Source organism: Cannabis sativa, chromosome 9 (genome assembly GCF_029168945.1).
Source record: "Cannabis sativa cultivar Pink pepper isolate KNU-18-1 chromosome 9, ASM2916894v1, whole genome shotgun sequence".
Taxonomy (NCBI): Eukaryota; Viridiplantae; Streptophyta; class Magnoliopsida; order Rosales; family Cannabaceae; genus Cannabis; species Cannabis sativa.
In genome coordinates, this window is record NC_083609.1 from 49,958,456 (window position 1) to 49,970,119 (window position 11,664).

Here is an 11,664-nt window from a genome sequence, read left to right on the forward strand (position 1 = left end):
CATATATACATTGTACACTAAATTTGGAATTGTAACCTATCCATTTGTGGAAAATACGAAATTAAGTTTTGAAGAATTATGAAACAAATTATTTTGAAACAAATCTACTAACAAAAATATACGCTATAATATACACATATATGTATAATTAAGTTATAATTTCTCCATATGAAAGTGGGGAAAAATTCATGCCCTACCAAATAATTTTTCTATGTATACATATAATATGAGTTGTGTTGTGGCATTATTAAAACAAACAAGAAGAAATTAAACGCATGGAAATTCATTTTAAATAATATAGTTGATTGTGATAGTCCAAAATGGAACATTGAACTTAAGATCCAACTTACACAATAATATGGTCTGCATATGGGGATGATCTTCATATTTTCAGTTCGTTTAAGATAAATAGATACCAATTGTTCAAAAAAAAGAGAAAAGAAAATAAGACAAAAGAGTATAACTAAATGCAAACCAATCTATAATGAAGGATTAATGATTGTTTGTGCAACAAGCAGAGTAATGTAAAGAAAGGGAAGCTAAACTCCAACTAGGTAGCTTGTTAACTAACTAGTACATCCAGAGCAAAGCTGAAGTTCAACAATCAACTTCAGCTTTTTTTTTTTTATTGTTAAAAAATGTCTATACATAAACAAATAAAATGTGAAAATATTACTTCCAAAGTCACAGACATATTAGATTGTTTATATAATTGTAAACTTTTAAACTTATTTTTTTCTTCAGTTGCATTCAACACATGGATTTGGAGAGAGGGAGAGATTGAGAAGTCAATTACTCAGTGTTTTTGGTGGTGTGCTCATTAAGCCACAAGATGATGTCATTGAAGACTGTATCTATCATTTCATCTGTCTCACCCTCAAGAAGGGAATGATACGCATCCTTATAGAGGTTAAGCTTCTTGTCCGAACTGCTAGCCTTCTCATACAGTGCCTTGCTAACAGATGGATCGGTAATAGTGTCAGCCTCGCCGTGCAAAATTAATAATGGCAGGGAAACCTGCGGCAGCATCCATCAACAGAAAAATATTAGGGGAATTGTCCAGAAGGTGTTCGGGAAGTGAGCAAAAAGGTCGATTCGTGAGAATTTAGGTATATTACTTGTCCTCTTCAATCATGAATGTATGCTCAAATTCCATTGGGATTATAGTAAATAAAAATTAAGCATATTTAGATGAATCTTAAACATGGATCTCTTAAGCTTACAATATCCATATTCTATCTTAGCCACCTTAGGTAGGTTCACAAATAACATACCCTAGTGAAAAAAAGAGAGATTGAATTGAATAAGCTCAATGCAAGCAAAGAAACCGGATCAAAGCAATGATTCAGGTGATCCAAAATTTATAAACGTTTATACAGAAAGTAGAGAACAACGTACTTCTCCCAGTCGATGTTCTATCTCTTGTGTAGTGTTAAGCATTTCTAAGGCAGTACGTAACCGTGGTTTATCTTTATAAGCAATGACATTGTAAGCTGCCTGCATTTTTTGAAAAAAAGAACCAAATGAGAAAACCTTGATCAATATAGTATGAAGCATGTCAAAAAACAAAGTATAAATAACATGAAGGAGATCAGAGTTACTTAAATATAGAGAATTAGCATTAAAAAATCCAGACAGTAATTTCACTTTCATACATTTTTCTTTAAGCCTAGATATTACCACTGCAGTTTTCATCCTGTTCTAAGAGAAAAGACGTACCAATTTTCTCTTATTCAAGTCTCTAAATGCAGCCTCAGCCAAATCCTTCTGTGGAACTAATTTCATCTTTGGAAGAACTTTGGCCAACCCAATCAGGATCTGAGTTACCAGCACTGGTGGATACATGTCATCTGCAATCTATAAACGGTTTTCTGTTAATTAAAGGTTTAACCATAAAAGTGGCAGCAGTTAGACGTTCATTGATTCAAAACATACTTTGCACATAGGTGCTACAAGAACTGCACCACTCCATGCGTGTGGTTGCTTTAGATGCATCTTAAGAGCTACAGCTCCACCCATTGATTGGCCAAAGAGGAAGCTTGGAAGAGCATTGAACTGCGGGTTCTCTGCCATCAGCATTCAGCATGTACAAACAAAACCATGAGATGCTATACAGCAGATCATTACTCATTAATGACTCATTGTGTTTACTTTCTGTCATCATAGAAAAGAGAGACGCAAACAAACACCAGAAACGTAAAAGGCACATGAAAGAATGAAAGAAAGACCAGACAAACAACTTCTGCTAATATCCACAATTAATCATTTCAGAAAATATCTTTTCGTCGTCGCATTAATTGTTCATGATGCAGGAGAACAAAGCAAAGATTTTATTTCATGTTAAAAATCCTTCACAGTGTAAAGGTCTCTAATTACAATCGTAGATTAAACATAATGGGGAGAATAAATGGAAACCACGTACATTTTGAAGGAAAAAAAAAAACAAAAAGGCAGCTCCCTTCCCAAGAGGAAGATTTATGCAATTCATATAACTCCAAACAAAATTATACACAACATCTCGGCAAAATGTACACAGCAACAAAATCCGCAATTATGGCCTTTGGGTTCCTTCCCACTTCATCACGGAATTTCAAAGCAATGCTAAAGCTTTTGTTAAAAGTCATTCTACTTCAAAAGATTTACGTCACTACTTGAATGATTCAGATTTTCAGCTTTCTACAATCAAATTACTTACTCCTAGGTGGACTCTACAGATTTATCATATAAGGTACGGTGCAACTTCCACAAGAAATATATATGTGGACAATTGTGATAGTCAGACTTCTGTGATCTGCAAGGAAAAAGACCCAGTAAGCTGTGCAATCCCACATAATTTGGGAAATATAAAGTGTGATAATTCTAAGATTGCATGGGTACGAAACTACACAGTTGAAGATGACTTAAATGAATTGATGAGTACTACCTATGACACAAGATGCATTTTCTTTTCAGTAGCCCATCACTTCCAAAACTAAACGTGCCTCCTGGGATGTTTTCCTATAAAGCGTGCGAGTGAGGACAACAATAGCAACTATACACCTCGGTTTTTAATCATTAGTTCCTTTGATCTCCAACAGCTCTCCTCCGTATAGGAATAATAATCAAGAACTCTTGTGACTACCGTTTTTCTAAGAGTACCCTCCTTATTCCTCATGAAAAGTAAAGAGAACCAATAGACGGAAACTAGCATGCTAACTTCTAACGAGAATAATTGCTAACTAGTCACGAAATGAAGTTTCTAACTATTTGTAAGCTAGGATAGAGAGAAGACTCTCTCAAAGTAGAACAACGTTAGTCAGCCAAAACTCATGTAAAAAGACTGTTAACGCTTAGTTTTGTGAAACTTTGTCATGGTCTCATTCATAGTCATGAGAAGAAAGAGACCTGGTGATCTGTATCCATCTAATAACCAGTTGACTAGCACAATACAAATAGATTATAGTTAAACATGGTTACCTTAATATAACAAAAGTTGCACACCGGAAGCAGAAAAAAATATAATAAGATGATGAAAGAATGTTTGCACTACTACTTTGAAGAGTGATCTAGCTAGAGGATCTCAAAAATTCAAATGGACTCCATACATATCAAAGAATGCAAAGGCATGGATGTAAGCAAAGCAAACTCAATGCACCTTAGATGTGTGATTTCACAATCTTATAACTCAGTCTTTTGATTATTAACTATACTTGGCTTATTGCTTACAAGACAGGATTCTTTATTGTCTAGATTTTGTTTAACCAAATTTGTTCAGACAAGTTACTTAGCAGTACCTTTCACTTTAGTGTAATGCTCAATGCAATCATCTACTAGCTGGTCAAAGCTTGGAATGTAACAATGAAGACCTTCCGAAAGGCCAAATCCTGGATAATCCATTGCAAAAACCCCATATCCCTTTAATGCCAACTTCCTTGCAAGTCCTGAAAGTATTATGAAATAGTTAAATTCCATAATCCATTAACAATATCAAGGCATACCGAAAACCAAAATTTTATTAATCTCCGTTGAAAATCAACATGCCTTCAAAGAAAAATGTGCAAGTGTCACCATAACCGTGACAATAACACACTATTGCTTTTGGGGAAGATGTCTCTGGAAGCCAACTCTTGGAGAAAATTTCCACTCCCCTAGAGTTCCTCTCATAAGACTGCACCACAGTAAACATGACTATGAATTAACTACTTAATAAACAATACTAACTGTGTTAAACATTTGCTCTTAACTAAACAAACTTGAAGGTTTTACAAGCAAAACAATTGACGAAAATCACATTAAACAATGAAAATGAAAAGACTGAAACATCCTCAAATTACGGATAGAGATAGCAGCAATTATAGAAATAGATGTTCGTCACTGAATTAAATAAGTCCCCACCTCCTTCATTTTCAATCCATCAGTAGGTGTCTGCAAGAGTAAAAAGTGTGTACACAATATTAGTTTTAAATATTATAACAATTCGAGGACCATAAGCTACCCCTTAATTTTAATGAATTAAATATTTAAAAGATTTACAGTGATTAAAGATAAATAATCAACAAAGACCAGTTACCATTTCCCAATTCCCATGTAACCAATTTCGACTCACTCCGACAAACAAAGGGAATTAATAACAGTTAAAACATCATGTTGTGTATTCAAACTAAAATTAAAAACGCGTTATGAAAATGAATACCTTAAACAAAATATGATCAATTCCAAGCTGAATATCCTTAAAAGCCTCCCTCGCACGTCTTCTAGCAGGAGCTTCGTCCATGTTTGAATCCAAAAGCTTCTGCATTTCATCATCAACGCCTTGCAGCCTTACAGAGACAGAAGGTGCCATTGATTCACGAGTGGTCTTATTCTTATTCTTCTTCTTCTGGAAATTAAATCTGACCCTGAATTCTGTAATACTAGAAGAAATTCATTCTTGGGTCTAAAGCCATCAAAACTGAAAATGGTAAGATGGGTTTTAATAATTAAAAATAAAAATAATAAAAGCTTATACAGTTATACCATCCAAAAGGTGGCACCTTGAGAACTTTGCGGACTTCAACGCCATTTGACTCTTCTTTTTTCTTTTTCTTTTTAATTATTATTATATAATAATTATTTTGAAAATTATTATCTTTTGAAGAAGTATAGCAATGTGCAAGAACCAGCCAGAAGCCAAATCCTACACTGATGTAGGTATATAGGAAAGGCGTCGTGAGGGTGTTATTTATCGTAAAAAAATATATATTTTTATATTAAACGAAAAAAGAAATGAAAAAAAACATCATTATTTTAAGGAAAATAAATAGAGGGAGTTAAAGATAAGATAAGAAAGTTAGAAATGCTGGTCGATATCCCAAAATAAATAATAATAAAAAAATTAGTTTGTGAAACATATATAAGAACTAAGATGTTCTAGTACGACATCATTCTAAATGATTGCCATTGACTAACTATATTAGTACCAGATTATGAATCACGTTATTTTGACAGTTTTTAGTTTGACTTTTCCTTGCTTTATAGGGCTACATTTTCTGTTTCTGCTGAAGTTTATATACATTACATAAGCACAACAACTACCAGGCACCAGTCTAGTCTACCAGAAATTAAAGTAAATTAATTTGTAAATTACTCACAATTATGTAATCAAATTTCTTGAAGTTCTAATCTTTACTCCCTAAAAAATATTATAAGATCATTTTTTAATAAAATGTAAATAGTGTTAGAATGTATTTATGACCCTTCTATTACAACGGCAAACACAAAATTACATACTACAAAGAGATAAGCCATTTATGATGAATCAATGCACGCACTGCTCACCATACTTGTATAGGCAAAGAAGCAGTTGATAACATTGAAAACCAGAGGGAGTGGTAGTTGGTAGATTCAATTTAATTCTACAGACTGTAATGAAATATGTAGGAAAATTTTAAGGAGACCAATTTTATATCTATTGGTAAGGATATTTTAATTTTCAATACATAAAAATTATATTTCAAAATTATTGTGTAGTAACTATAATAAAGTATTATAGTAGAAAATTTAGAATAATGTAGAATACTAAAATAAAATTTAAACATTTCAGTGAAATGCACGCTTATTTTCTTTAGGGTGACACACTCTTAAAAGGTATGTACTGATACACCCTTAATTTGTTTCGGCATTTAAAAGAATTTTTTAGTCTAATTTTTTTCATATTCATGTACGTTATAACTATTTAAGATATCCTACAAAATTTTAAAAAATTCGGAATAATTTACAATATTGAAAACAATGTTTAAACAGTCTATTTTACACGCGTATAAAATAAAATAGTCACGCGTGCAACACACTGTTTGACTAACATAGTTTTTGGTGTGTTAAACTTTTCCAAATTTCTTAAAATTTTGCAGGATGTCTTAAATAACTATAACGTACATGACCATGAGAAAAAATTTGACTAAAAAATTATTTCGGATGCTAAAACAGATAGGGGTGCATTAATATATCCATTTTAAGGGGGTACATTGTAGAATTTTCCTTTTCTTTATAAGCATGTAATTGATTATTATGAACTTTAGGAAAATTCTACAATACACCCCCTTACAATGGATATATTGATGTACCCCTATCTGTTTTAGCATCCGAAATAATTTTTTAGTCAATTTTTTTCTCATGGTCATGTACGTTATAGTTATTTAAGACATCCTGCAAAATTTTAAGAAATTTGGAAAAGTTTAACACACCAAAAACTATGTTCAAACAGTGTGTTGCACGCGTAACTATTTTATTTTATACGCGTGTAAAATAGACTGTTTGAACATTGTTTTCTATATTGTAAATTATTCCGAATTTTTCAAAATTTTGTAGGATATCTTAAATAGGTATAACGTACATGAATATGAAAAAAAATTAGACTAAAAAATTCTTCTGGATGCCGAAACAAGTTAAGGGTGCATCAATACATCCCTTTTAAGGGAGTGCATTGTATAATCACCCTCAACTTTATTTTTGAGATTATAAATTATAAAAAAAATAAAAAATGGATGGAATGCCTAAACTATTATTTGGTCATTCTAGTATAATGTAGACTAAAAATAATTTAAAAAACTATAATATAGATTCTCATATAAAATTAAAAAAATATTATTTAAAATTTTTTATTTTGTAAAAATTATTAATTGAATTTTTTATTTTATTAAATGATAAATTAGATATTATATTTTCTCAAATAGTATAAAATAATATTTTAATCTCAATTTTCATCATTTATATATATAATTAACCTCAGTTTTTAGTATGAATAGTTTTAAAAAAAAAATTAATTAATTTGATCTTAACACGTCATTATCAAGTTAATATTATTAAATTTTTAATTTGACAAAAATTAAATTCATGGTACAATTTTATTCTTTTTTTTTCTTAAAAAAAATATAGAATTTGATTTAATAAAACAGAATATTCAATCAATATTTTTTGCAAATATTTACACTATAAAATAAAGAGTAATAATGTTCAAGAAAAATACAAAGGTGTGACTAGTTACTTAAATGTGTGTTAATTTTATATAATTTATGTGTGCACATATATAATTATAAATTTATAATTATTTTCAAAAAATATATATGTACGTACATGTATATGTGTTATATTTTCCACAAACCCTCTTCCTATGATTAGATATGAGTACCATCTACCAAATAGGAATAGGGACGGGCTGGCCATGATGTATTTGTTTTATTGTAATTGCAATATGGATGATTATATTTATATATTCGATAGATGATGGATCCATTAAAGGCAATGCCCACCACCTTACGCCCTCATCTATTCCACCTTAGCTTTTAAAGTCACTCTGACAAACCATGGGAAGTAATTGTTACATTATTTTATGGGCAAATTGTGGCATAAATACTTAATATTTCAGATTTTATACACTTAAATATCTTATTTTTATTGTCGAAGGTAAAAATACCCAACGTTACAATTCTCTTAGATCTGTTATTACCACTTCCGTTAACTCATAAATATGGACACCTGAAAGGTTCAGATGCATTATTTTTTTTATTATTTTAAAATTTAATATTCTTAATATCAGAACTAAATATCACTTGTTTAAAAAAAAAAATCAGTTTTCATAATAATTTTCACATGATATTGTCACTTCAATTCGATAATCATGTGTCATATACTGCACTGGTTCACTCAGTTATGGTAATTTGGTATAACATCTCTCTTAACTTTTTTTTTTTAAAACAAGTATCATTTAGTTTTTGATATCAAGAATATTAAATTTTAAAATAAAATAAATAAATGTAATGCATTTGGGCCGTCTACGTATCTATATATATATATGAGTTAACAGAAGTGGTAGTAACAGTGTAAAAGAATTGTAATATTGAGTATTTAAGCCTCCAAAAATAAAGATAAGGTATTTAAGTTTATAAGTGAAACATTAAATATCTATGCTGCAATTTACCATTTTTTAACAATAGTGCGGAAAGAAAAGAAGAGAGAAAGAGTGAATCAAATTCTTGTATTGATTGAAAAATTACAATAGTGGATTAACTAATTAAAGTAAGTGTGATAACTTGAAACAGAAAACATACAGCTATGACTAAAATGTATTAAGCTACCAACTAAGTATAAGAGCTCTCTCAACACTTTTTCTACTCAATCATTTATAATATATTACTAAAATTTTACCTTTTTTTTTTTTTTTTTTTTAATTTTACAACACAATTTTATATTACACCATACATCAACTTCTTTAAAATTATTGGAAATTAGCTCATTAAACTAGCCACAAGCCAACTGCTACAACATTTATTCACCAAACATTATCAAAATGTTGCAGCATCAGTTCAGAGCATTTGTAGTTAAGTTAGTTGGCTTCTATTTCTGTCAAATTGTCTCAACTTCTAATAACTATAAATAGACATAACAGCCCTACACTCAAGGCAACTTCAACACCTAGAAGACTTCTCTCTACTACCTTGCTCTCTCTCTCTCTCTCTCTCTCTCTCTCTCTCTCTCTCTCTCTCTCTCTCTCTCTCTCTCTCTCTCTCTCTCTCTCTCTCTCTCTCTCTCTCTCTCTCTCTCTCTCGAGTTGTACTCTGTTTTTAAAAATTTGGTGTGTGAAGGAGGGATTTAAAAGGATTTTTGGTGTATCTGATCCTGACTCTCCAGTGTGAAGAATTATTGTAACTGGTGTTGTACACCATTGATAAGTGTAATTAAGTTCGAGACTCTAATTTTAGTGTGCTGAAAGTTAGTAAAGAACACATTCTTTTTGCTGTCATGGATTTTAAGCTAAGTTCCAATTTTCTTGTTTATTTTATGGTTTGAGTATTTAATTCTATTTTATGTTTGAATATTTTGGTTCTTATAAGTTATTATTGATTATAACAGCAAGTTCAATGTGAATTAAATTCACATCAAATGGTATCAAAGCTCACGCTTTAGTTGAAGACTTCAAGATCCATATTCAAAGTCTTCAAGAACCAAATTTGAACTTTCTGTTGGAATTTATTTTACCAGGATCTTAGATCTACTCACAAGTATGTTGATTAACACCCTAAATATGAACTTTCTAAAACGATGAAATAAACACATATAAAGTTTAGGAAACCTTACATTGGGTGCAGCGGAATAATATGACTCCTTCCGTTCAGATATCTAGCCCTTGATTCCTTTCTGTAGCAGAGCATTATCAATATCAGAACCTGGATCTCTTTCTCTGAATCTTTGATGCTGAAACTCCTTCTCTGATGATCTTTCTTCACGATCTTCCTCACTATGATTGAGGTATCACTTGCTGTGTGTGGGCACTACTCATACACTAAGGATTTCGAAATCTCAATGAGGAAGAGAGAGAGAGTGGGTTCGGCCAAAGATAGGGAGAGAGAAGGCTCAGTTTTTTCTGAATGAAAAAGTAGAAAATTTAAGTGTAATTTTTCTGAAGCCTTCACTATCTATTTATAGCATTCCACTAGGGTTAGGTTTGAATTATTTGGCATTAAAATAATAAAAATATCAGAGGGAAAAACCCTACAAAAGTTGCCGGCCCTACATAGTGGATTTGGGCCTCACTTTTTGCAATTTTGTAGTTTTATCTTTTCTGCATCTGATTTTCTCAAAAACGCCAATTTTCTAATTCAACCATTTAAATGCCAATATTAACTATTTAATAACTATAAATAATTATTAAATAATATTGTCATTTATCATATTTATTAATTGAACCATACAGAGTATCATAATTAACAAATATGCCCCTAATAACTCTTTCTTTACAATTTCGCCCTTACTTAGTGAAAAATTCACAAATAGACATAGTCTAATTTGAGAATTATAATTGATTAATCAAAACCAATTATATGAGTCTTACAAGCAATATTATCTCAACTAGTGCGGGGACCATGGGTCTATATAACCGAGCTTCCAATAAGTAGATCAAGAATTTAGCACTAAAATTCACTAACTTATTAATTCTTCGTTGAATCCACGCATAGAACATAGAATTGCACTCTCAGTACATAGAATGCTCTATATGTTCCACCATATAGACACATCATTAGTTATCCATTGTTATAATCCTAATGTGATCAATGATCCTCTATATGAATGATCTACACTGTAAAGGGATTAAATTACCGTTACACCCTACAATGTATTTATTCCTTAAAACACTTGACCCCGTATAAATGATATTTCAGCTTATGTGAAATGAGTACTCCACCATTTATGTTCGTTTGGTCAAGCTCGAAGGAGATCATCCTTTGCTTACTATTTGCCAGATAGAAGCTATAGATTCCATGTTTATGCTAGCGCTCCCACTCAATTGCACTACCGTGTTCCCAAAATGTACGTATCACCCTGACCTAAAAGTAGGCTCAACTAACAAATCAAAGAACACGAATAGCCTTTCAAGATCGAGCCTAATCATAACAGGATTAAGAACATTTGATCTAGGATCAACTTGGCGATATTGACTTGAATAGATTTTACGGTAAGTTTAATAAATCTAAGTCAAAGTTCAATATCGGTCCCTTCCGATGCATACTCCATGCATCCAACCTGAGCTTTACTTTAACCAATGCTCTAGAAAGAACATAACACTTCTCCAAATGCAAGTAAACTCTGTTGTAGATTATCATATCAGTAAAATCCTATGTCTGATAAATCTAGGAAACTTTATTCACATAGTCATGTTTACTTTCCAATGTGTTGACGGCACAATAAACAGGATCAAGTATGTGAAAAGGGTTTCAGATGAATTTATACATTATGTACATATAATCATGAAATAAATCATGTGAACCGTGCAACATTAAATGTTATTTCTGATCTATATTAATAAGTAAATCTGATTATATTGAAATGAGTTTTATTTAGGGCATAAACCCAACACTTTCAAGATTTAGATTCAAGCTTTCAAGAACTAGACTCAACCTCCAAGAATCGAGTCTCCAATAGCTACAACCATATTTGAGTTGGATAAATTCAATGGCTCGAATGATTTTAGCTTGTGGAGATTAAGATGAAATTTTTTCTGGTTCATCCAAGGATCTCATTAGATGTTGAAGCTATGATTCTCATGCAGGACAAGAAGAAGAAAACTGAGATTGAGGCAAAGGCACACAGTGCCATTCTTCTAAGCCTTGGTGATGAAGTGTTGGGAGAAGTATCTAATGAGGAAAATTCACT

The 11,664-nt window shown here is 31.4% G+C and overlaps 1 protein-coding gene across 3 annotated transcripts; it reads right to left on the bottom strand.

Annotated features, from left to right (window-relative positions):
* Nucleotides 1-458: 458 nt before the first annotated feature.
* LOC115723289 (caffeoylshikimate esterase) lies at nucleotides 459-5,225 on the bottom strand. Of its 3 annotated transcripts, none has more exons than XM_030652730.2 (9): nucleotides 4,996-5,225; nucleotides 4,673-4,884; nucleotides 4,375-4,404; nucleotides 4,021-4,147; nucleotides 3,774-3,920; nucleotides 1,936-2,066; nucleotides 1,720-1,857; nucleotides 1,399-1,497; nucleotides 459-1,017 (listed from the first exon to the last, which is right to left on the bottom strand). In XM_030652730.2, the coding sequence occupies exons 1-9, from the start codon at nucleotides 5,039-5,041 to the stop codon at nucleotides 793-795; spliced, it is 1,155 nt and encodes a 384-aa protein (XP_030508590.1). In that variant the 5' UTR covers nucleotides 5,042-5,225; the 3' UTR covers nucleotides 459-792. The 3 variants fall into 3 exon arrangements, with proteins under 3 accessions (XP_030508590.1, XP_060960069.1, XP_060960070.1); XM_061104086.1 differs by having other exon boundaries at nucleotides 4,673-4,892; nucleotides 4,996-5,184; XM_061104087.1 differs by having other exon boundaries at nucleotides 5,013-5,035.
* Nucleotides 5,226-11,664: the final 6,439 nt, after the last annotated feature.